Source organism: Anser anser (assembly GCF_964211835.1).
Source record: "Anser anser genome assembly, chromosome: 27".
NCBI lineage: Eukaryota > Metazoa > Chordata > Aves > Anseriformes > Anatidae > Anser > Anser anser.
In genome coordinates, this window is record NC_139748.1 from 4,477,498 (window position 1) to 4,502,095 (window position 24,598).

Below are 24,598 nucleotides of genomic sequence, written 5' to 3' on the forward strand. Positions count from 1 at the left end.
CCCCACCTCTGTCCCTCTTGCTTTGGGCATTGGGAAACCTCCCCAGGGATGTGTGTGGGGAGCGAGCGATCTCCCATGCCTCTGGATATGGCTTAGCAAAGACCCGTGGTGAGGTCAGAGTGGAATACGAGCCCAGTTGAGGTTAGCCGTGCTGTCCGGCTGACCCTAAATCCCATTTGATCAGGTAAGGCAATAGCCAGAGCATTGGGAGGCACAGGCTGGGGCAGGAGGGAGCCGCTCCTGGCACCTGGGAGAGGGCAGCGTCTTCTGCGGCAAGCGGAGAGCAGCAGGAGGCTCGGGTGACACCGCTTTCCTGGGATCCAGGCTTGTTTCTTAGAAGCTCTTTATCACCGGGGCTCGTTATCAGATATATTAATAGCTCTGTCATCTCAGCAGAGAAAGGACACAAACTCCTCCGTGCTTTGTGTCAAAATATTGACACAGGCTGAGCGCAGCGATATGGAGATTAGACGGGAGCAGATCGCAGGGAAGGGCATTTCTGCGCCGTGCAACAAAGCGTGGAGGTCTCGGGGAGCCGCAGCTGCTCCGGCAGCACAGCCCTGCCTGGCTCGTCCCCAAAAAAAGGGAAAAAATCTGCACCACGGCCCGTGCAGATGAGGCTGCCGGGCTGATGGGGACACGGGGACAGTCACCGTGGGGACCCATCGTCCCTAACGCACCTGAGCATCCTTGGGGTAACAGCTAATGAGCTGCCGTGAATCCCAGTGTCTTTGGTCTTTCAGAGATGGTCGAGTGGTTGGAGCTGGCTGGGTAAAATGCCTTCCAGGGCTGCTATATGGAGCAATTTCAAGCCCCCACCCTCGGTTTTCTTGGGGGGCATTAGCAGGGCTATAGGGCACCGAGGGGCAGAAGGGGAAGAAAGGACGAATGTTAGGGAAGCGAGATGTTTTGGGGCCACGTGCTGCTGCCCAGGAGGCTCAGAATGGTGCTGAAAAGCCACCCCTCCTGTTTGGTGCCAGCTGGAGGACGTAAAACATGCCGTGGGCTTGCACAGAAGAAATACGGCAGGCTGCGGCTCTACTTCGCTAAATTTTGGCTGCGTGGAGAGGTTGAAGGAAGGTCACCAGTGTCGGGAATTTCCATGTGATATGGAGGCACACATTGCCTTTGTTTCCTGGAAAGACTGAGCTAGTGGAAAGAGAAAATACCTTAGCCTCTGGAAAACAACAGAATCGTGCTTCTTATCAGATGTCCTGTGTTTGATTTCGGTACCAAACTGGCCGGCCTGGTAGCACCCAGGCGCCCGAGTAAGGTGGCAAACCGCGGAGAGAAGTGCGTGGGCTGTGTTGGCACCGGCTGGGCGCAGCGGGGACGTGGTGGAGCCGCCGTCACCGCAGCCATGGGGAGGCTGCTGCTGGCCCTGCTCTGCCTGCAGCCCGTGGAAGGGAAGGTGAGGCGAGTCCCCGACGTCTTGCTGCCCCATGCCTGGCAGGATCCCCCCGAGGAAGGGCGGATCTGTATGGGAGCGAGCGGGGTGCCGGAGGGGGTCCTGGGGCACCTCCAAGCAGAGCTGGGCAGGAAACACCAGCTCCGCAGTGCCGTGGCTGACGAACTGCCTGGATGTAAGTGTGAAAGCTTCCTTCCTTCCTTCCTTCCTTCCTTCCTTCCTTCCTTCCTTCCTTCCTTCCTTCCTTCCTTCCTTCCTTCCTTCCTTCCCCCAGCTCCGGTGTTTTGGGACTGCTGCCTGCTCCGTGCTCTGGCAGCCTGGCGGCTCTGCTCCTGTCCCCGCTCTGTGGGCTTGTTGCTGGGTGATGTTGGGAAACGAGGGCAGGAAGCAAGCCCGTCCCTACCCTGATCTGACTTCTCTCGGACGAAGCTGAGTTTGATGGTTATAGGGCAGATCTGGGTGCCGCGGACTCAGGGTATGGCTCCTGGCCTCACCGCTGATTTTTTATGAGCTGTCACCAAGGCCTTGCTGTGCTGTAGCTGCCCTGGATGCTCTCTGGGGCTGCGAGCCCGTCCTACAACCCCACAACTCTCCGGGTTCTCAGCGATCAGGGGCAGTATCGCTGGCTTTGGGGTGGCCAACACCACGGCTTTGCCCTGGCAGCCTGGGGACCCCGAGCAACGCCCGCAGGCAGAGCAGAGCTGACCCCAGCCCAGGCACCTGCTCTGAGCTCCCGGTTGCTGAGGAATCCCATTAAATTTGAGCCGCAGCTTTCCGGTGCCTGCGACACCTTATCCTCCCTTGGACCAACCAGCAGCCTCCAAACCTGTAGGGAATGAATAAAGGGCTTTGGGTCTTGCTGCCTCATGTCTCGTCTGGCCACAGCTGAGCAAATCTCATTAAAACAGCGAGGTCTGAGGTCAGGCTCCAGGTTTCCAGGTGCTCCCTGGGCTGCAGCTTTCAGACGTGTGCAGACACTTTGGGTTTGCAGCGAGGACACATTTGGGATCGTCTTTTTGATTAGGACGCAGATTCCCCAGGGAGAACACCACAGCCGGGGTAAATTTGGGCTGTGCCGTGCGCTCAGCCACGTCCTGGGGACCCCGAGGTCACCGGGGCCGTCGGGAACCTGCGCGGAGCAGGACGAGCGGAGGTGGGGAGCTGCGTGCGAGGTCTGGGGGGACTGCCCGCGTGTGTTTGCCAAGAAATTAGGGATTAAAAAGTGTCATGGTGTCATGCACTCGGTGGGAACAAAGGAACGTGTCTGTTCTCCAGGCTGGCTTTGTTCTCCAGGGGTAAATCTTCCTCTTCACCGCTGTGGGCCCGAAGGCTGGCCGGTGAGAGGCTGCGACGTGTCCCCAGCGCCCTTTGTGCCTCCAGGTCGCTGCTGATCCTCTGTGTCCGCAACAAGCCTCGGCTGTGGGTGCAGGGAGCTGCACGACCCTTGTGCAAGGAGCTGCACGACCCAGTGCAAGGTGCTGCGTGCCCCTGGTGCAAGGAGCTGCAATATACAGTGCAAGGTGCTGCACGACCCTAGTGCGAGGAGCTGTAGGACCCCGGCGCGAGGAGCTGCACGACCCCTGAGCAAGGAGCTGCATGATTCAGTGCAAGGAGTTGCACGACCCTGGTGCAGGGAGCTGCACAGTCCCAGGGCAAGGAAATGCATGACCCTGGTGCAGGGAGCTGCATAGTCCTGGTGCGAGGAGCTGCACAACCCCTGCGCAAGGAGCTGCACAACCCTGGTGCGGGGAGTTGCACGACCTCAGTGCAAGGAGCTGCACGAGCCTGGTGCAAGGAGCTATGTGATCCCTGTGCAAGGAGCTGCGCAACCCTGGTGCGGGGAGCTGCATGAAAGGAGCTGCGTGACCCTGGTGCAAGGAGCTGTAGGACCCTGGCACAAAGAGCAGCACAACCGTGGTGCGGGGAGCTGCATGACCCCCGTGCAAGGAGCTGCATGACCCTGGTGCAAGGAGCTGCATGACCGTGGTGCAAGGAGCTGCATGACCCTGGTGCAAGGAGCTGCATGACCCTGGTGCAAGGAGCTGTGTGATTCAGTGCAAAGCGTTGCACGACCCCGGTGCAGGGAGCTGTAGGACCGTGGCACAAGGAGCTGCACGACCCCGGTGCGGGGAGCTGCAGAGTCCTGGTGCAAGAAAATCCGCAACCCTTCCCCAGCCCTAGTGCAAGGAGCCGCACAGACCCCGCCGCAAGGCTCAGCCTGAGCCCGGCCCGGCCCGGCCCTGCCTCCCCCTTCAGCCCACACCCGGGATAAACCGGCCCGAAGCGGGGCCGGGACTACAACTCCCGGCAGGCGCGGGCAGCCCTGCCCCGGGCGGACTACAGCTCCCGGCGTGCCGAGCCGGGCCGAGCCGAGCCGAGCCGAGCCGAGCCGAGCCGAGCCGAGCCGAGCCGAGCCGAGCCGGGCCGAGCCGAGCCGAGCCGAGCCGAGCCGAGCCGGGCCGAGCCGAGCCGAGCCGAGCCGAGCCGAGCCGAGCCGAGCCGAGCCGAGCCGAGCCGAGCCGAGCCGAGCCGAGCCGAGCCGGGCAGGCGGTGCTGCCCTCCCTCGGTGCGGGAGCAGCGGGACCGAGCCGGGCCGGGCCGGGCCGGGCCGAGCCGGGTGAGTGCCGCGGAGGGTTGGGGGGGGGGGGGGGGTCTGGGGAGCTCCTTCCTTGCTCCGGGCTCGCCACCTTGTTTTTTTTTTTAATTTATTTTTATTTTCCCTCTTATTTTCTTTATTTTTGTGTTGTTGGCGGTGCGGTTTTTTAGCTTAATTTTTTCCTCCCCCTCCCCCTGTTTTTTTTCCTCCTTTCGTTTACCCGAGAATTCCCCACCCCCCAGCCGAAAAGGGGGGGGGTGCACCCGAGCCCCCCCCCCCCCACCCGCCTCCATTAGGTTCTCTTTTTTGGGGGTTTAGGGGGTGCCCCCCCCATGCACACACACACAGGGAAACTGAGGCACGGATGCTCAGCCCCCGGTGCCCCCCCCCCCCCCGGGACGGGTTTGCTGGGGGCTCGGTGCGCCCCCAGGGGCACCCCCCCGGCTGGGGGGGGTGGGGGGGGGGCAAAGGGCACCCCCAAAATCCCTCCCCCCCAGGTCTCAACGAGGCCATTTCGAGGTCTGCGAGAGCCTCCCCCCCCCCCCCCCCCCCCCCCGAGGAACTTTTTTGGGATCCCCGAGCGGGGGGGGGGAGAGGGAGGGCACGGGGAGGGGGGGGGGGGGAGGGGGAGGCTGCTGTTAACCTCCTCGCGCCCCTTAATTATTCCGGCGAATTAATTGCGAAGCAGGGGCGATTACGCCAGCCCTCGCGCCCGTGTCCTCTAAAAGCCTCGGTGAGTCAGATGATGGGGAAATTTCCTTTAAAAATAATAAAAAAAAACAAAAAACAGAGAGAGGGAGAGAGAGGAAAAAAAAAAATATGGAGGTTATTGTTGTGCTCTCCCAAGATAAATAAATAAGCCCGCGGACGGGCAGGGCCTGCTTCCAGGAATCGCAGCGCTTCTGCGGCGTCCCCTGCCCTTGAGGCACGGGGGGGGCTCGCAGGGGGTTTATTTTGTTTTGACAGACCGGCAGGGGGTGGAGGTTGTGGGGGTTTGGGGGATTTCCCCCCCCCCCAGCTCTCCCCTTTTTGCTTTTCCCCGCCGCCGCCGCCTTCGCTCGCCTTCCCGCGCGGCGGCTGCGGAGGAGGCAGCGGGGCTGCGCCGTCCCGGCTTCCCCCCGGGTGCTTCGGGGGGGTGCTGAGCCCACCCTGAACCCCCCCCCCCCAGGGGGTCTGGGGGGGTGACACCCTGCTGGGGGGGGTCAGCGCCGGGGGCTCGGGTACCTCCGGGTGCGGCGGTGCCGCCGGGAAGCGGCGAGCGGCACGTGCTGACCCCACGGCACGGAGGGGCTGGCGGGTTTTGGGGAGGATGCTGGCTGCGCCCCCCCCAGCTTACCCCCCCCCTCCATCACCACCACCCTTATCAGTAGGAAACCGCTCGGGGTGGGGCTGGGTGCAGCGGGGGCGACTCCAGCATCCGGGCGTTTTTGGGACGAGGCCGCCCTTCCAGCTCGGTCTTTTTTTCTTTTTTTTTCCGTGCACGCGGCGGCGGCGAGCTGGCGGCACGTGTGTGCATGGCCCCACGGCTGAGCCGCTGCTCCTGCGATGCTCGCGGGGAAGGGGGGGGCAGCCTGGGCCTGCGAGCCGCTGAGACGTGGAGGGTTGGGGCTGGGGGGGGCATTTCCTGCTGGGGAGTCGGGGGAAATGGCCCGGGAAGAGGGTGTGGGGTCGTCGAGGGCACGGCGAGGGGGGCACCGGGAAAGGGGATGCACCCGGGGCAGCAGTGCAGCACCGCCGCTCCCTGCGGCCCTCCCTGCGTTTTGGGGGGTGCTGGCGCGGTGAAGGCACGGACCAAAGCCCCGCATCTGTGTTATCTGTGTTTCTCCATCCTTTTCTGGGGGGGCAGTAGATGGGACGGAAGATTTCCTGGTGCCGAGCACGGCACAGCCGCCTGGTCCATCCCCTCTGCAGCCGGTTCCCACCAGGCGCCTCGCCCCGTCCCCCAATTTCCCCAATTTAATCATTTTTCCTGGCCTATTCCTTTGCGGGAGGCGAGTGACCGCCAGCGTGGTGCCTCTGGCACGGTGCCGCCACCTGGGCTCTGTCCCCAGGGCCACTTGGAGTTGGTGCTTTGGTTTTTCGGGGGGCACCTCGAGCTGTGCCGCCCCGTCACCGCTGCCCGGTTGTGGTGCGCATCGGTCCAAGAGGAAAGGGACCGGCGCCGGCCACGTGCCAGGGTGAGCTCAGCACATCCACGTCCCCGCGTCATCCCCCGGGGAGTCCCGGTGCCCACGGGCTCTGATGCTGACCCAGGTGGCCGAGTCCCGACGCCTTCCCCGTTCGCTTTGGGGATTTGGGGGCTGAAGCGGGGCCAAGGCGGCGGCGCTGCAACGCGCAGGGCTGAAGTGACGATGGCTTCGCCAGGGCGCAGGCAGGAAATACATGCTCGTCTTCCCCCCCTGCCCCGGTACTGCTGCGTCCAGAAGGAGCCCGGTGGGTGCCGGTGACTCGCCGCGGTTGGGTTTTGGCACAGCCGGGGCTTTGCGCCCTCGCCAGCCGGGGCTGCAGGCCCGGAGCTGCCCGGCCGTGGGATGCGGGAGGCTGAGCCCCGGGCTCCAGCAGCCGTCGGGGACCCGGAGCGAACTCCGGTTCTGCTCCTTCCCCTCCAGTGAGACCTGAGGGAGGCGGAGGCGATGAGAAATCACTAAGCAAAACTCGAAGGACGGGCACGGGGCTGCCCCCGGTGCCTGCACCGCCGCTTCTGGAGGGGCCAACCCGCTCTGCCAACCTCTTCCACCCGCCTTGGTGCTGGGCAGGCAGCGGAGCAAAGCTATAAATATTAAACGGCAAAAAAGCGAGAAAGAGAGGGGGGGAAAAAAAAAAACAAACAAAAAAACCCCCACACAATCGAGCCATACGGTTTCCCCGTGGGTGGAAGAAGAGAGCGCGCGAGGGCCGAGCCCCGAGAGAGGCCTCGCTCCTGGAGAGAGGCAGCGCGGTGGCCCCGGGGGGTGGTGATGGTCCCGGGGGGCCGGGTCCTGGGGACCCCACTTGGTGCCTGAGGACGGTGGGACCACAGGCAGGGCGCTCCATGCCGCTGGGGAACGGGGATGCGCTGTCCCTGGAGGCGTTTTGGGAAGGTGGGCGTTATAGGGTGGGGGCTGAGCTCGTCCTGCCCACCCCCAGGGCTCTGCCCGGATGGGGTGGTTTGGGTCTGGTCCCTTTGGGTGCTGGGATGGAGGAGCCTGGAGGCTGCTCGCGAGGCTGGAGGCTCCCCACAGAGCTTAAATGCTCTGCTTTACTTAAACCGGTGCAACTTTCTCACCGGCTAAACCTGAAACGCCCAAGCAACATCTTTCCCCGCCGGGTAACTCGCTTTTTTTTTTTTTTTCCCTCACCGTACGTGCATGCAATTAATGGAAGCGATTTAATTCTCCTATAAACAGCTGGGAAGCTGAAGGCGGTGCCGTCGGTAAAGAGCTGTTTGCCATCCCCTGCCTCCTTTCCCACCGCTCCGTCCTGCCCGGCCCCGTCGCGGCGTGCCCCGGGCCGGCTGTAAATTCTCCTTTCAGCGCGTGGCCGAACCTCGAGCGCAGTTTGTGCAGCTGCTGCCCCGGCGCCCAGGTGCCAAAATTCGCAGGGATGTGAGGGCACCCGGCCTGGGTCCCTCAGCTGCCCGGTGGGGTGAGCCCACCTGCGGCGGCTGGAGCCTGCACGGGGCTTGGGGGGGGTCCCCGGCGCGGGGTCCCTGCTGTCACCGATGTGCCCCCCACCGCCCCTGGCGGCGTGTGCACGGGGACAGGCGTGTCCCCAAGCGACGGGGGCAGCTCTGGCTGTCCCCCAGGCTGGTTCGGAGGAATCGCACGGGGCTGGGAGGTTTTAGGAGGAAAGGATGGGGGCGAGGAGGGTGCTGGGGAGGTTTTGCAGATGGAAGGGGGGGGGGGGGTCCGGCCGGGCCGGTTGGGCAGAGCGGGGGCCGCGTTTCCTGGCTCGCGGGCAGAGGGTCGGGTCGGGTGCCAGCGGGCTCGTCGCTGACAGCAGCTCCTGCCTTATCTGCAGCAGGGGGGGTGCCTGTCGCAGCCCCAGCGCCGCGCCAGCTCCTCCGGGGCCGGCTCTGCTTCCATGTCGCGGGGCTGGGGGGCTTGGTGCCCTTGGCGCCCCTCTCCAGGCGAAGACCTCGTCCGGAGAAATCCCGGCCTGCTCGGGCAAAACCTCTCGGCTCCGGCGTGGTCAAGCCAGCGTAACGCGTGGCACGGGACCCGAGCAAGAAGGGAGAACGCCCCCCCGGCCTCGTGCACCCGCCTCGCTGCGGGGCAGGGGCCGGCTTTGCACCGGGGGGGTCCCGGCGTCCGCCTTTGACCTTGGCGAGCGGCGCGGAGAGGAGAAACGTCCCCGCCGCGGGTAAGGTGCCGCCGCCGGCCGCTCCCCGGGGCTGGTGGCAGGGAGAGCCCGAGGGCTGCCGGGGAGGCCGTGCCACCGCCTGTCCCCGAGTTGTTTATGAGCGGGGCCGGGGAACAGCTGCAGCTCCTGGGGCCGGGGCGGCCGCGGGGCCGGGGAGGGCGGGCGGGCGGCCGCGGTACGGTTACATGAAACCCACCTTGCGAGCAGGCGAGCCGCGGCGTATTTATAAATCTTACCTCCTTGCAGCAGCACGGCGCTGGGGGGGGGAGGACGGCCGGGGGCGGCGCTGGCAGCACCCACGGCTCGGGTCGCAGGTGGCTGCTGTCACCCAGCGCCTTCTGCGGCGCCCGGAGAGGGGCTGGGGGCTCGGTTGTGCTGCGTGTCCCCGCGTAGGGACCCCCCCGGCAGGGTTTTGGGGAGCACCGTGGTGTGCTGCGCACCCCCCCCCGCTTGCACCCCGAGCTGGGGGAATGCGGAGGGAGGCGCGCTTCCAGTTTCCCTTAGGGATTATTTATGCATCTTTAAAGGAAAAATAAAATAACAACCAGCACCCAAGTGGTGCGGGGTGACCCCAGGGTGTGGTTTTCCCCTCCCGTTCCCCTCTCTCTCCCTTCTCCGGGGGGAGCAGGACGGCGAGGCCCTGTGTCCTTCCCCGCCGGCACGGCCGGGGCCTCCCCAAGGTCACTCCGCTCTCCTGCTCCCCGCTGCACGGCCGCCGCGGTCCGGGCCCGATTAATCACTCAGCCCGGGGTGGTGCCGGGCCGACGCGGCCCTTCCCGGCCCCTGCGCGGCCGTTGGCTCGTCCTCGCCCCAGGAACGTCCTTCTGCCTGTTAACACTTTTATTTTTAATTGCCTGCCTCTCCGGGAGGGGAGGGCGGCAACTTGTCGGCTCTGGCTGTTTGTGCTCGCGGCGGTCGGTCCGACAGTGATGTTTCAATCGGGGGCCCCTGCGCAGCGCCGGCTGCTTTCCTGCCGCAGGAAGGGATTTGGCTCCGTTTCGGGGCCTCTGCGGGGGGCAGGATCTGGCCCTACAATGGCAAGGTCCCAGCCTCTGCCTGCTGTACCACTGGGGTGGCACCGCGGCCATCCCTGTGCCACGGCGGGCGTTTTGGGGCGAAGGAGGGCTGTAGGAGCAAGGCTTTGTACTATTGACCCCGTAAAGGTGGCCGCGTGCAAGTGGGGACCTGGCTTCTGGGGATGTCCTTGGTGCCTCCAGAACCGGGGGCTCACCCCGGTTTTTCTGCTCCAGGGATGGCGCTGTGACAAGGGACGCTCAGGGTGGCTCTCGGTGACCGTGCACCGATGCTTTTTGGGTCCCGAGACCTCCCCATCAGGGCCCTGGTTCTCTTGGGGGTCCTGCTGCCATCCGCAGCTCGCCGCCCGCACCGAGCGTTAATGTTTTCGCTGTGCTAAATGTCTGGGCCGCTTCCAAGAGCAGCATTTAACGCATGGCAGGGAAAACATTTGGCCTTTGACCCGAGCGCCTGTTAACAACGCCGTGGTCCACGTTTCTCAAATGCCGGGGCTAAAAACAGGCCCGGTGACTCAGGCGCTCGCTGGCGCTGTCAACTGACTCCTGCTGGGATTTGCCAAGTTCCCCCCCCCACTCCGCCTTCTCCTTCTCCCTTTCAGGGCTGCGTGCTGGTGGCGCAGGGAAGGTGCCTCGGGCTGGGTTGGCCCCGTCCGTCTCCGAGGGCGCTGCTGCTCTCCGGGCTGCCCCCCGTTCCCACCTCCCCATCCTCATCCTCGAGGAGAGCCGGCTGGGTGCGGCCTCGGGAGCCTCTGGTCCAGCGCCAAGCGGAGCCGTCGGATGGGGATGCTCAGGGCCGAGCCTGGTTTGAGCCTTGGGCGTCTCCAAGGATGGAGAGCGTCCCGCTGCCGGGGTTTGGCCACCCTCGTGGGGAGGAATTCCTTCCTCCCACCCTGGGTCCGATCCTGCCCCGCCGCCCCGTGCGCCAAAAAGGAGCCGCGCGCCGCAGCAGCGCGCTCCTCCTCCGCGTGCCGATGGAGATGAAGGACCCCATCCTTCCTCCCGCTGGGTGCCAGCGTCACCCGACCCCTGACACCGCGGGGACGCTGGCACGGCGTAAATCCGCCCCCCCCTGCCAAGTCGGGGCAAGGTGAGGCTGCGGCGCAGGTCCCAGCTGCGCGGCACCGGCCGGGTGCCAGCCCGCGTCGCTGGCAGGGCGGCACGGTGGTGGCACGGCGGCGGCTCGCCCGCCTGGCCTGGGGGGGCTTCCCCGGGGTCTCACCCATGGGGTGAGCATCGTCCAACGGGGAGGATGCAGGAGGTGACAATGGGGATGCAGCTGCCCACGGGGGGGGACCCCAGCCCTGCGGGTGGCCCCAGCACAGGCACAAAATGGAGAGGGTGCGAGGAGGCTCTGCGCAGGGAGGACGTGCCGGCACCATGCCAGCCCCGTAGGGCACCACGCCGGCGTCCTTGTTGTCCCCCAGACTTGATGCCACCGTCCTGGTGGCAGCCAGCACTGGCGTACCCAGCAGTGGGCACTGCTATGGGTGCCGGAGGGACCCCCCCCCCGGTGAGCTGCACCCCTCATCCCACGCGGGGCCGGATCCAGCTGGGTGACGCTGGCACCCTCTCCGGGCACACCGAGGGAGCGGGATCCCGTCCCTTGGAGGGACAAGGAGCAGCGCCTGCCCCTCCATCACTGCTCTTGGGGGGGGGGGGATGTCACCGCCGGCAGCTCTGCGGCCGCTCTGCCCTTTCCCGGTGGCCCCGAGGGGCCGCGATGGGGCAGACCCTGCCGGGGCTCTGGCACCCCGGGGGAGCCGGGTGGCGGTGGCTGCAGCTATTTTTGTCCCGCTCTTTCCCCGGCCCCGCTGCTGACTCCCGTGCTGCAGCGAGACGAGCGAGCAGGTCGGGAGGCTTTTTTGCAACTTCCTCCGCCCGCGCCCGCTGCGGCTGCTGCTGCGTTAAAAGCGGGGCCCTAAAAATGAGGAAACGCGGGGCCGGCGCAGGAGCCGGGCAAGGCGGCGAGGAGCGCGGAGGAGCTGCGAGGGGCCAGCCCCGGCGCCTGGAGACCCCCCCTTGTCCCCTGCCACCCCCTGCCCAGGTAACGCGTGTCGCCCTTCCCGCCTGTCTGCGGGTGGCTTCGCTGGGGGCACCCCGTGGGGTGGCTTTTGGGGTGATGGCGGGGACAGCCGGGTGCCTTTGTTGCCTCTTGGCACCCGGAGCCAGGCTGAAGCGAAGCCGTGGGGTGGGAGCAGGAGGCGCCGGGTGCCCTCGGAGCAAATCTCAGCGTGGGCTGAGCACCGCCGCCGCTGCGTGTCCTGGCCGGGCCGGGGGCTGCCCTGCACCCGGGGGGCTCCTGCGTCCCCAAAACGGCCGCGGGTGCTTCGCCAGGGCCGGGCTGGGGTGCACGGGGGTGTCCTCGCGTGCTGCCCCCGCGTCTCCCCCCCCCCCCCCCCAACTCCCTGCGTTTCAAAAACAAAAACCAGGAAGGAAGGCTCGGCGGGCGCTCGCTGCTCGTACCAAGAAGTGGAGCTATTTTCACTTCTTCCTTCCCCGTTTCCTTTTCTCAGCCCTCGTGCTTGTCAATGAAGCAGCACAGGGCCGGGGTGGGGGGCAACACGGTCACCCGCCCCCCTCCCCGGCTCCCCAGGGCCGGGGCAGGCTCAAGCTGCCGATTGATTTTTCCGTTCCTAATGCCCACGAGCGACTGGCACACGCGCGTGCGTGGGACGGCCGCGGAGCTTCCCGGTGTCCTGGCAGTGGGATGGGGCGGGGGGGTCTCGGCTCCATCCCTCGGGCATTGCCCCCCCCCTCCCCGTCCTCCTCCCAGCCTTCTGCCCTGGCGGAGGTGGGGTGCCGCTTCCCCGGGAGGGTAACGCGATCCTGCTGGGGCTGTGTCCAGGGGCTGGCTCCGGGCAGGTTTTGTTTTTAACCCCGGCTTCTTAGGGGTTTTTGCCTTCCAGCCGCATCCGGGCTCGGAGGTGCGCTCGGGGACGAGGCGATGGGGGGCCGTGCGGGGACGGGGACGGCAGGGTGGCACCGGCAGCGGGGTGCCCTTGGCTGCTGTCCCCGCTGTGTGAGCAGCTCTGGGGACACCTCTGTCCCTTTGTGGGGCCGCTGGCCTCGCGTGGGGACAGAGGGCGGCTCCGGGGCTGTGCAAAGCCCCGCGGAGCAGCGCTGGGGTCGGTGCCGTGAGGGCGGCTCCGGCCGTGGTTATTCCCGAGCGCTGCCGGGGCACGGGAGGAGCGGCCCGATGAAATAACACCCCCGAGGAAAAGCAGGAAAGGTCCAGAAATAACCGTGCCGCTCGGTAGCGCTGGAGATGTTCTGAAGGGAGACGAATTCCTTGGCTCCGGCCTCGCACGGGGTCGGGGCAGCGTGGCCGGGGGGGCGCCGGCAGCGCTCACCCTGCCGCACACAACCGGGAGGGACGCCGTCCTGAGCCAACCACCTCCGCTCCCGGCAGGAGCTTTTCCCTCTAAAAGCTGCTCGGATTTTAGGGTGCGATGCCGCGGTGACGCGGGGATTTGCTTTTCCCCCCCCCCCCCGAGGACCCAGGGGCGGGTCTGCGGCGTTCCCAGCACCCGCAGCGCCGGGGGTTTCCTTCGGGAAATCCGTGCCGTGCTCCGTGCACCTCGCGGGGCAGCTTGGGCTCCCCGGGCTCTTTCCCCGTTTCCCTCTCACCTTCCCGCCCTGTGGCTCGCTCCCCGTCCGTCCCCTTCCCGTCGCCCCCCCAGCGCCCCGCTCCATCCCCGGCTCCGCTCGGTGACCGCTGGGGACATCGCCCCGAGCAGGTGCCCTGGCAGCACCCGCGGGGTAACCCAATGCCCGAGCACACCCTGGGCTCCGCGCCGCTGGGGCCGGGCACCCTCTGAGAGCCAGACGAGCCGGTGCCATGCATGGGGCAGGGGGGAGATGGGACAGATCCTGACCCCCCACACACACCCCCCCAGGGTCCCCTCCAGGCAAGGACTGGGTCCGGGCGAGCCGCTGGACGTGCTTTGTCCTGGATGCGAACGCCTTTCTCCTTCCCGGGACCAGCAGGAATCCCAAACGCGGTCCTGCCCGCCCGAGAGACGCAGGATGTGCCCCCCGGGGGGGGGACGGGACGTGTCCCCTGGGGTGCCGCCCCGCTCCCCGGCCCACCCCGGCCCTCTCCCTCCTGGTGGGGCTGAGTCAGAGCGAAAGCAGAAGCTGCTGGGCACTCCGGGGGGGCGCAGCCGAGCAGAACCAAGCGGGTTATTTTAAACCTGACCCAATTTCCCCCTCTGCTTATCGCTCGCTCGAGGCCGGGCCCTGCTCTGACCGCCCTTCCCCATCTCGCCCTCGGCGGCGCCCCCTTCTCCGTGGCTGCGAGCAGGGGTTTCCCTGGGGGGGTGGGGTGGGAAAAGCAGCATTTTCTGCTCCCCCCGCCCCTGTTTCCTATACAGGGGCTGAGGGGGGGTTCCTGCAGCCAGGCGGGTTTGGGGGGGACGGGGATGACGGGTGCCGTGCCGTGGGTGGCTGCGCTTCGGCACGCTTGCCGTGACACCGTCCCGCTCCGTGCCCTTTCTGAAAAGTGTCCCTGGGAGCCCCAAAACGCCCCCCCCAGCTCTGCAGCTCCATCCTCGCCCTTCAAACTGGGTTTCCCCGGTGCCGGAGGTGCCGGCCCCTCGTGTTTCACCTTCCCCCTGCTCCCCTCCATGTCCTCACCCCGTGCCCACCCGGCCCGGCCACGCAGCCCCCGCGGGATGGCTCGTGGGGCCCGGAGCTGCTGGCTTGGAACCAGGGCGGGCGATCCCACAGGGTCCCACGCACGGCTTGAAATCCCTTCCTGCCGTCCTCTTGTGCTGGAAGCATCCCCGAAAACGTCACTTTCTGGGGCCGGATGCTTTTCCCCCTCCGTGCCCTGGCTGTGCCTCGCCGTGCCCGCTCTGTCCCACCACACCGGGAGGGCTCATCGGATGTCCCGGCTGCTCCTGGAGGCTTTTCCTCTCACCTTGCGCTCCGTATTTGGGGTTATCATCCCCCCTCTGTGTGCATAAACTGTGATTTACCCCCTCCAGCCTTGTTTTATTCCTTGCAGGCCATCCCCTGGCATCGCCGGGTCCCGCCAGCCTTTACAACTCAGCTGTTGCTCATCTCCAGCGTCCTCCTGTGCCCCCTCCAAGGCCATTTGCGCCGGTGTCTTAACGAAGCTCTGCTCGCTAACCGTCCCAGGCCCCTCTTCTCCCTGCCCCCTTCAGATGGGCCACCATGTCTAATTAATTACCTTCCCCTTGCTGTTCAATAGCTGGCTCTTGATCCATGTAATCGTATTTCCGTCCACGCTGGCTTGATTTAATTTCCCCCTTAGGATACGGCGTGGCACCGTGTGCCGGACGCCTCGCTGAGCCCCCGCTGTGCTGCATGCACCGCGTCCCCTTTGTCTGCGATTACACATTGTGTTTAAACAGCAAAGCCCTCCAGATTCGTCTGGTTGTGCTGCTGCCTCACGTGCCCCAGGGCTGCCCTACAAGAAGAGGGGACGGGGACTTTGCAGAGCCCTGGTCCCACGTCCCCATCCCATCCCCATCCCACAAAACATCGCCGCGGTTCCCAGCGGAGCTTCATACCCCGGGCAGGGCAGCTCACGCAGCCGTCCCCTGGCCCCGTGGCTGTCCCCTTGTCCCAGCAGCCTCCCCTGCCCTCCTTGGGCCACCGTCCCCTTTTGTACGGGGGAACAAGGGCAGCTCTGTGCGCCGTGGGGCCGCGCACGCCTCTCCCCGCCGCCGCGCTCGCGTGCCGGCCCGGCACAAAGCGGCGTTGTTCGCCCGTGCCGCAGCGGAGGTTTGGTCGCGGCCCGCCCGCGGCGCCTGGCACGGGGCTGCCTTTTCTTCCCGGCCTTCCCTTGCTTTCTCTTTCTCTTTTGGGCTGCTCTGGCTTTTTGCTCTTGCTTTGCACCCCTATTTTCGGGGCTTGGTGGCTCCGGGGCAAGCTCCGGCGGGATGTGAGGCTGCGCTTGCTGGGGACGGGGTCCCGGCCGTGCCCCTTGCCATCCCCATCTCCCCCGGGGTGTCCCCTGAGCCCCGCCGTGCCCTGTCCCCTCCTCCCCTCGTTGTCCCCAGGGCCAGCGGTGCCGTCACAGGGAGCTGCGGGCGGACCCGTCCGTCTGTCTGTCTGTCGTTAGGGCGGCTGTCCTTTCTTGCTCATCCGCGTTGGGGCAGAGCCCGGCTGCCCCGGCGCGATGCCCGATGCGCGGCTCTGTGATGGCAGCACCCAAATTTGAGCCAAAATTCGAGCCAGGGCTTCGCAGCGACGTCAGGAGCAGGATCAGTCCTGCAGCTCGGCCGTAGCGCCAGGTGCTCCAGGACATCCCCTCAGTTTCGAAGCAGGCAGCCGTATTCCTGACGTCTTTCTCCTCTTAGGGTCACCTCCGTGCCTGGTGGGCGCCCGTGGCCCCCCGCCCCCCCGCTGCACCATGGCGTCCCGCATCGGCCTGCGGATGGAGCTGATGAAGCAGCAGGCGCAGCAGGAGGCCGAGAGGGAGCGCATGCAGCAGCAGATGATGATGAACTACATGCAGCAGCAGCGGATGCCGGTGGCCTCCAGCCCGGCCATCAACACCCCCGTCCACTACCAGTCCCCGCCGCCCGTGCCCGGAGAGGTCCTCAAGGTACGGTGCTGGGCACGGGGTGCGTGTGTGTTGGGGGGAGGTTTGGGGGCAGCGCGGGGGCCCTGACGGGTTATTTCCCCGCAGGTGCAGTCCTACCTGGAGAACCCCACCACCTACCACCTGCAGAAGTCGCGGGACAAGAAGGTGCAGGCGTACCTCTCCGAGACCTACGGCAACAAGTTCGCCGCCCACGTCAGCCCCGCCAGCCACTCGCCAAAGCCACCTCCGGCCGCGTCCCCCGGCGTGCGGCCCGGCCACGTCCTGTCCTCCTCGGCGGGCAACAGCGCGCCCAACAGCCCCATGGCCATGCTCAACATCGGCTCCAACCCCGAGAGGGAGGTGAGGAGGGGGCCGCCGGGCTGCTGGGGGGGGGGAGGCGCGGGGACCCTCGGCACGGCCTGGAAAGTGACACCGTGTGCCTTGCTCTTGCAGTTCGATGAGGTCATCGATGACATCATGCGCCTGGATGATGTTTTGGGCTATATGAACCCCGAAGTCCACATGCCCAACACGGTGAGTCTTGACCGTGGGCAGCGAGAGGGAAGGGGGCTGGGGGGGCTGCCGTGGGCTGGGTGGCACGGGGGTGACCTGTCCCTGTGCCACGGCCCTGCGGCAGCGCTGGTGCTCCCGCGTGGCCCCGTACCGGTGGGAAATCAGATGTTACGGTGTGTGCATGAACCAGCCCGGCTTCCCACTAATTTGCTCTCCTGTGTGGCCCCAAGAGCCATCGTGACACCTGGGGAGGGGGGACAACACCGGGCAGAGATGGCTCAGACCCGAGGGGGGGACAGGGATCAGCGGGGGGGCCTGGCCAACCTGGGGCTGGGGAAGGGAGGCAGCGAAATGTGCCTTCTGCAACTGCAAAAGCCAGTTCCTCAGCTTCTTGTCCTCTTTAATGACAGCCGGGAGCCCTTATAAAATGCTGGAGCAGCGGCAGAGGGGCACGGGAGGGATGGAGCCACAGCACGGGGGGACGCTGGTGCCGGGGGAGGCTCCCCCCGCCAGCAGCTCGCCTGGCGCAGCGCCGCCTCCCGAGGCCGGGTCCGCAGGGTGGCTTGAGCCTTGCAGTGGGATTCATCCTGCCGGGCCCTCCTCGGATGTGATTCACCTGCCCTATTTTAGATGCTGGCCGTGGGAGGGGATCAGCTGGGCCCTTTGAAGTCCTGTTTTCTTGGCGACTCTGATTATAGCTATTTTAAGGGCCCAGGAAGACAATTATACCTGCCCAGTCTGCGCACTCGCGTCCCAGAGGCCGAGGAGCTGGGCTTAAACCCCGATCCCGCAGCCGAGCCTCTCTCCCGGCCCCGGATGGAGCTAACCCGCCTGTCCCTTTGCTTTCCAGCTGCCGATGTCCAGCAGTCACATGAATGTGTACAGTGGGGACCCCCAGGTGACCGCCTCGCTCGTCGGCGTCACCAGCAGCTCCTGCCCCGCAGACCTCACCCAGAAGAGAGAGCTGACAGGTACGTCCCCTGCCCTCGGTACGTCCCCTGCCCCGGGTACGTCCCCTGCCCCTGGCACGTCCCCAGCCCCAGGCACGTCCCCACGGCTGGAGCCCGTGGTGGCAGCGAGGACCGGGGCTGGCCGGGGTTCCCCTGTCCCCGCGGGTGGCAAGGGTGGCTCTGGGGGATGCTGACGGGGCGAGACGCAGCCTCATCCTCTCCGGGTGATGCTGTGGGTCTCTGTTGCAGATGCCGAGAGCCGAGCCCTGGCAAAGGAGCGCCAGAAGAAAGACAATCACAACCTGAGTGAGTTGGGCGCTGGCTGCCCGGGGGTGGCACGGCGTTCCCTCTCCGACCCCGGCACCCTCCATCCTCCTTCCCCCCTCTCTCTGAGCTGGGTCCCCTTCCCCTCCCATCTCACCCTAAGGGCAATACCCCCACGGCCGCCTCTTTCCCAGCTCTGCAAAACGCCCGTGGTGCCGCAAACACCCGGTTGTTGTTCCCATTAGCACCGGGGGAAGGTCAGAGCTGCGGGGGCGATGGGTGGGAGCGGGACCAGGGCTGGGAGCCAGACCAGGACCAGAGCTCGCTGCTGAGCCCCGGGGAGCTCAGTGCCAACGGGCAGGAGGAGCTCTGCCTCCCCTGTTTAAGCTCTCAGCTTGACTTAAACCATGCAGGTTTTTCACCCTGAGCTCCCCAACTCCGAAGGGACCCCTAGGGGCACAGCGTCCCCCATCCCCGCGAGCTGGGGCAGCGGCGCGGCGCTGCTCCCCCCCATCTCCTCACCGCTCCCCTCTCTTCTCGCCCTGCAGTTGAGAGGCGGCGGAGGTTCAACATCAACGACCGCATCAAGGAGCTGGGGATGCTGATCCCCAAGGCCAACGACCTGTACGTATCCCCGGCGGCTGCGGGGCTGGGATACCCGCGGCTCTCGTGGGCTTGCTCCGCGCCGTGCGCGGCCCCGTGGCAGGAGATCCTTGCAGAGGGGCGTTTTGGGGGGAGCAGGTGCAGGCAGCAATCCTTTTTTTTTTTTTTTCGTCCTGCACCGCAGGGACGTGCGCTGGAACAAAGGGACAATCCTGAAGGCTTCGGTGGACTACATCAAGAGGATGCAGAAGGACTTGCAGAGGTCGCGGGACCTGGAGAACCACTCCCGGCGGCTGGAGATGACGAACAAGCAGCTTCTGCTCCGCATCCAGGTGCGTTTCCCCGTCCACTGCTCTGCTCTGCTCCAGCTGCCAGCACGCCTCGCTCCTGCCCCACCAGCGGGGCCGGGCAGAGGCTCCCTCCCTCTTTTGGGGCTGCCAACTCACCGGGAACACCGGGGGCTGGGGCCACCGCAGCGAGTGGTGCCAAGCTCTGCATGGGTCACCGCTCCCGTCCTTCCCCATGAGCTTCCCAGTCCCTCTGTCCCCTTTTCCCTGCCGTTTCTGCGCCTCCCTTCTTCCCACCCGCCTCCGTGCGCCCTGTCCCCGTGTCCCCATGTCCCCACCGAGTCTTCCTGCACTCTCTTGGCAGGAGCTGGAGATGCAGGCGCGCGTCCACGGGCTGCCCACCTCCTCGCCCTCGGGTGTCAACGTGGCCGAGCTGGCCCAGCAGGTGGTGAAGCAAGAAGCCGGCGGGGACGAGGGGACGCTGGAGCCGCTGCTGCCCCCCCCGGACCCCGAATCGCAGCCGACGCTGCCTCCACCGCCGCAGTCTCCCTACCACCAGCTGGACTTTACCCACAGCCTGAGCTTCGACGACGGCTCCCGGGGCTTCCCGGATAGCCTGGAGCCCGGCCACGGCGCTTCCTTCCCTTCGCTCTCCAAGAAGGAGCTGGACTTGATGCTGATGCAGGACACCATGCTGCCCCTGGCCTCCGACCCCTTGTTCTCGGCCATGTCCCCGGAGGCCTCCAAGGCCAGCAGTCGCCGCAGCAGCTTCAGCATGGAGGACGCGGACATGCTGTGACGAGGAGCTGCGCCCGCGCTGGGGGCGAGGACTGGGCCTTCGAGTTTGGTTGCTGAAGTCACGGCGCGCTCTTCCTCCCCTCCCCGGAGGAGGAGCCCGTCCCGCCGAGCACTTGAATCTACGTAGGAGTACATTTTCTCTATGCAACTGGGGGGGGGGCTCGCTTCAAGGCTCGCCGGGTACCGCCACGTCTTTTGCAAGCTTTTTATTTTATTTTTTTTTGCCCGGAGCTGGAGCCGACCTTCTTGGCTTGCCATGGCATTGGCCTGACTGCAGCTTTCCCAGCCCTTGGCTGCTTTCGCCTTCCAGCAAAACCCTCCCGGACCGTGCTCCTTCCCCGGGGCTCAGAGCGGAGCGAGGAGCCCCCAAGACCCCGGAGGGAGAGGATGCTCGGAGCTTTTTGCCTTGCTACCCCCTCGCTCCCCCCCAGTCTTCCCGCGCGGTGGCCTCACGGATGCCATCGGCGGCTGCGCCCCGGTGCCACCTCCCCGCGGGGGCTTCTCCTTCCCTGCGGGTGCCAGGGAGGCAGGAGCGGTGCCGCCCAGCCCCGCAGCACCGACCTCCTCCTCTAGGTAGCGGGGAGAGCAAATTAATTCTTGGGGCACGGGAGGGGTCCTGTGAGTTTTGTTGCTTCGGTGTCCCGGGGCTCGTTTGGGCGTGCAGCTCCGCCGCAGCTCGTGCAAACCCTCGGGGGGGGTCTGGCAGCACCCCAAACCCCGTTGTCACCTGGGCACCGGTGACATCCACCCCGCGGAGGAGCCCCCGCCCCAAAAGGCCACACCGCGGCTCCAACGCTGACGTTCTGCCCTGCGTCTGGGCACGGCGGCTGTGGCTGGGGATGGTTTGTGGCGATTCCCCACGGGGCTCCTTGCTCTTCCCCCCCATCGCCAGCTCGCTCCCCAGCCACAACAGCTCGCCCACGGCGCCGTGGGACCTCGGCCATCAGCGCTGCTGGTGGTAGGAGGGAGCTGGGGACAGGAGGGGGAACCGCTCAAAGCGAAAATGCTGCGCTGACTTGGTGTGAAGCCCACAGGGGGGGCACGGGGGAAGGCTGGAGAGAGGCGACCCCTTTGCAAAACCCCATTAGAGCACAGCGTTAGCCCCCCCCCGGGCTGCGGGAGGTTGGATGTTGGAGACCGTGGGTGCACGGCCAGGAGCTTGTACGGGGACAAGGGTCGCGTTGCGCACCGAGGACGGGGAATGTCGTGGCCGGCGGGGTCAGGACACGATGGGAAAGCATGAGGGAGAAGGAGCGACGAGGTGGGATCACGAGGTGGCACGTGGGGTGGCCCCGACGCCCCCCGGGGAAGCTCCCATCGGATGCGGAGGGTGCGGGGAAGTGCGGGGACGAGAGGAGGGAAGGGGCAGAGAGGTGGTGGCGGTGCCGGGCAGGGGCGGGCGAGCAGAGGGGGCGGCTGGGTGGGGGTGCACGCCGGCGGGTTTGGGGCCGTTTCACCCCAAAGTCTTCACAGGAGGCCTTCGTGCGCTGCCGTTAGTGCCTGTAAAGAGAATAATCCCGGCGGGCGGTGCCCCCGCGCTGCGCTCGGCATCCCCGCGCACTGCTCCGTGGGGGCGGCTGCTGCGGGCACCGGCGGGAGCTTCGGGGTGGCCGCACGCCACCGCGAGCCCTGTGGGATTTACCGTGGCCATAAAACGGTTACACCAGGTCCTCGTGCCGCTGTATGGCACGTGGGGGGCTGGCTGGGGCCCCCACCGGTGGTCGTCCGCTGCTCAGCGCCAGACGGGGCATCCCCCCAGGCCGTGAGTTAGCAGTTGTGGATTATTATTATTATTATTATTATTTTTTAATCTTTTGGGGTTTTTGTTTGTCTTTTTTTTTTTTTTTTTTTAATGCACTGTGCTCTGATTAAAAAATTTTACTACTGTTTTATAAATAAATGTACAAAAGAATGAACTGGAATGGAAGAAGAATCATTAAAATATATTTATTTACAACACGCCGGAGCATCGCAGCGTGGCCTTGTTTCTTCTCTACCCGGAGGAGGGAGGCGCGGGGCACCCAGAGCCCTGTTCCCCCGTGGTGCTGGGGCAGCACCCCCGTTTCTCCCAGGGCTGAACTCGGGGGCTGCTGTTTTGGTGCTTTTTTACTTATTTTTTTTTCGAAAATCCCAGGTTGGTTGGAAGGGGGAGTGCCGGTGCTGCTCTGATTCAGCCCCCCCCGAGGTGGTTTGGGGTTTTCAGGAGGGACACCGCTCTGCAGCTCCGGGGGTGCTGACCCAGCTGCTGATTGCTTAATGGCAACCAGGCCCCCTAATTAACAAATAGTTGCAAGCCCCGAAGGAAGCAGGGCTGGGAGGAATCGAGTCCTCGGGGCTGAGCAGCTTCACGGTGGTCCTGCCTGACCCTTGTGGGGTCGTCCTAGGAGCTCAGGTGGGTCTCCGGCTTGTGGGGTCACCCCTGGAGCAGGGCTGGGGCTGCTCTGCCCCCTGCTCAGCTCCCCCTGGGGTTCCCCAGTGGCCCTGGGGTGCTGTGACGGCCCTGTGCGGGGTGCCTGGGCCCCCAGCTTGCAGGGCACGGTGGTCCCACTGCCTCCACGCCGTGCCCCTGGGGGAGCCGGGCAGCCCCACAGCCTGCAATTAGCATCTGGCTGGTTAATTAAACCCCAGGAGAAGGGGTGTGCCAGGGACGTGGTCGTCCCCGAGAGCTGGTGGGCTGGGCGGGGGGCTGAGCCCCCGCCTGGCGAAGCTCATCCCACCCCGTGCTGATCCCATCCAGGTCCCTGCTACCCCTCTGTGCCCCTCGGCCACGGCATTCAACACATGCATAGAGGGAAAAAAAAAAAAAAACAGGATTCGGCCTTAAAATAGACTTCCCAGGTTGGAAAATCACAGGGGCTAATCTCGGAAACTTTATTAAAAGCAAAAGGGGAGAAAAGAGAGAGAGGAGGCTTGGGGGGAGAGAAGGAGTAAGTGGTTTCAGCCACTTGAAAAAAAAAAAATCCTGATTTGATTTATCTGGGGAGTGTGAACACTAAATAGAGAACAACGCCTGAAGTGTGAATTATTTCCTATATTAACACAGAGAAAAACTGATAGCCTTTTCATGTCAAGAGAATAGCGCGGAGGGGAGGGGGGGGGAGGCTGACATTGTTCAATCTCTGGGTTTGCTCACTCTTTATCAGGCTGAGATCAAAATTTATTCCCAGGATGAGGCCTGCGGCCCGGCTGAGGCCCTAGAGATTTTTAAGGGCCTAATTAAGAAAACAGGATGAAAATGGCGAAATAAGAGGGCAATTTACTTCTTGCAGAATAGGGAGATCAAATCAACTTATGAGCAATTAATGTGCACAAGGAGAGAATAAAGGGATGCCGGGATATGGTAGAGGGCCTCATTTTAATGACATGCTCTGGTGTTGGCATAGAGGATTACTCTGAAGGTCAGATGTAGATTGAAACGACCTTGCAGATTCTTAACCCTCCTTCCAATTAACAGAACCAACTCAGAAATGCAAAAGACCCTGGCTTGGAGCACTGTCATCCCTTTATGTTCAGAAGGGAGGAGGGAAAAAAAAAAATTATAAAGGAGAGAGAGGACGAAAGGGGGTTTCCTTCGCTTCAACAACAGCTGCTGGAGACGGGGCTCGGGCAGGCGGGAGAGAAGGGCTCTTAATTACAGCCTGCGAGCCACCCACAGGAAAAAAAACGGTGTCAGGGCTGCGAGTGGGATATAAAGGGAGGGATGGAGCCGGCCCGGCTGTGGCGCCTGTGATGAGCTGCGGCCGGGCTCTGAGCATGGGGCTGGGTGGGATGGACGGACGGACGGACAGATGGATGGATGGATGGACGGACGGACGGATGGATGAATGAATGGACAGACGGACAGACGGACAGAGCAGTGGGGTTGGGCTGCGAGGTTGCTGCTGCTCCCGGTGCTGCCTGTTTGGGTTGTAGGCGAAGCCGTCTCAGCACCCGCTGGATGTCCTTGAGCCCCGCAGTGCTCGCTCTCAGCGGTACCGCTGCCTTTGCACTCTTTGGGACTGTTTTCCGTCACCCCATGCAAGATCCTGGTGTGTTTTTTTGGGGGTAGGAGGGAGGGCAGGCTGCAAGTAGCCCCAGCATTGCTGGAAGTTGCTGTGCCCCCCTTGTGCTTCCTATGGGCCACACAGAGGCATTGCCTGGGTCCTTTGGGGACAGCCGTGTCCCCCAGCTCTGAAGGGGCTCTCAGCATGGGGCTCATCCCCAGGTTACCCTAAAAAGAGAGAAGAGGAGAGGTGACCCCTCATCCCTGGCTGGCCCAGGGCAGGTTGAGGAGCATCCGAGCGCACCCATGGGGGCTCGCAGGGCTGGGGGACGGGGGCTGCGTTTGGGGGGACGTGGTGCTGGTGGCTGTGCAGGAGCAGGAAGGCTGCACAGGGCCTGAGCAGCCACAAGAGAGAGCCAGACTGTTGCTGGAGAGCCCCGGCTCCCTGCCGAGCCCGGCTCTGCCTCCAGGTTTGGCCGGGGAAGGAGCCCAAAAAGCATCCCTGGCTCCCCGGGCTGGGGTGTGCCTGGAGGCGGTCAGGGGTGGCAGCACGTCCCCAGCTCTCTGTCCCCATGAGGCATCCATCCAGCAGTGTGTCTGCTCCTCTGCCCTCTGGGATGCTCTGTGGCTGCAGAAGGACAGGGCAGGATGAGGCACAGGCGGTGAGCCACGGCCCTGGCCCAGGACGTGCCACCCCAGGTGCCACCGCTGCTGCCACCAGCGCCCTGTGCCGAGGCCTCCCTGCAGGTCCCTCGGTGCTGCCAACAAACTTGCCTGGTTTTTAAAGTCCCTTGAAGCTGCAAATGTGACTTTCTGAGCCCCTCTTCCTCTGGGCTGAGCCACAAACTAAGCTGCAGCAGCTCCGTGGGCAGCCAGGACAGGATGAAACCCCCCCTGCCACGCTGCGAGGCTGAGCTGTGGGTACCGAGCCCCACGGGAGGACGCGGCCGTGTCCTCCCTGCGCTGCTCCGTGTGCAGGGTGCTGGGGCTGGGGCTTGGCTCTGCCGGGTTTTGGCCAAGCTGGGCTTGTCTGAGAGCAAGGTTCCTCGTCCAGAGCCCTGTGACTTCCCCAGCACCACCCTTCACGTGCAGCTGGCCAGGCGTGCGTCCAGGTCCCCTCGCCAGTGGTGCTGGGAGGTTCCCAAGTCCCCAGGAATTTTCCTTAAAAAGTTTGCCTGAAGGAGGGGGCGGGGGGGGGGGGAACTTTAATAAAACAGAAGATTGGCTTGCTCCTGGCCCCAGCCGCGAGCAGGGCAGCCCTTCCCC

General features: G+C 65.0%; 1 protein-coding gene across 6 annotated transcripts; it reads left to right on the forward strand.

The window, feature by feature from the left end:
* The first annotated feature begins 1,100 nt into the window (after positions 1-1,100).
* TFEB (transcription factor EB) lies at positions 1,101-21,313 on the forward strand. 6 transcript variants are annotated; one of them, XM_083812725.1, is made up of 10 exons: positions 3,740-3,826; positions 3,928-4,025; positions 15,709-15,956; positions 16,041-16,295; positions 16,389-16,469; positions 17,299-17,419; positions 17,648-17,704; positions 18,211-18,286; positions 18,450-18,597; positions 18,917-21,313. In XM_083812725.1, the coding sequence occupies exons 3-10, from the start codon at positions 15,762-15,764 to the stop codon at positions 19,349-19,351; spliced, it is 1,368 nt and encodes a 455-aa protein (XP_083668851.1). In that variant the 5' UTR covers positions 3,740-3,826; positions 3,928-4,025; positions 15,709-15,761; the 3' UTR covers positions 19,352-21,313. The 6 variants fall into 6 exon arrangements, with proteins under 6 accessions (XP_083668849.1, XP_083668851.1, XP_083668853.1 ...); XM_083812723.1 differs by lacking the exons at positions 3,740-3,826; positions 3,928-4,025 and adding an exon at positions 1,101-1,583; XM_083812727.1 differs by lacking the exon at positions 3,740-3,826 and having other exon boundaries at positions 3,863-4,025.
* The last annotated feature ends 3,285 nt before the right edge of the window (positions 21,314-24,598 follow it).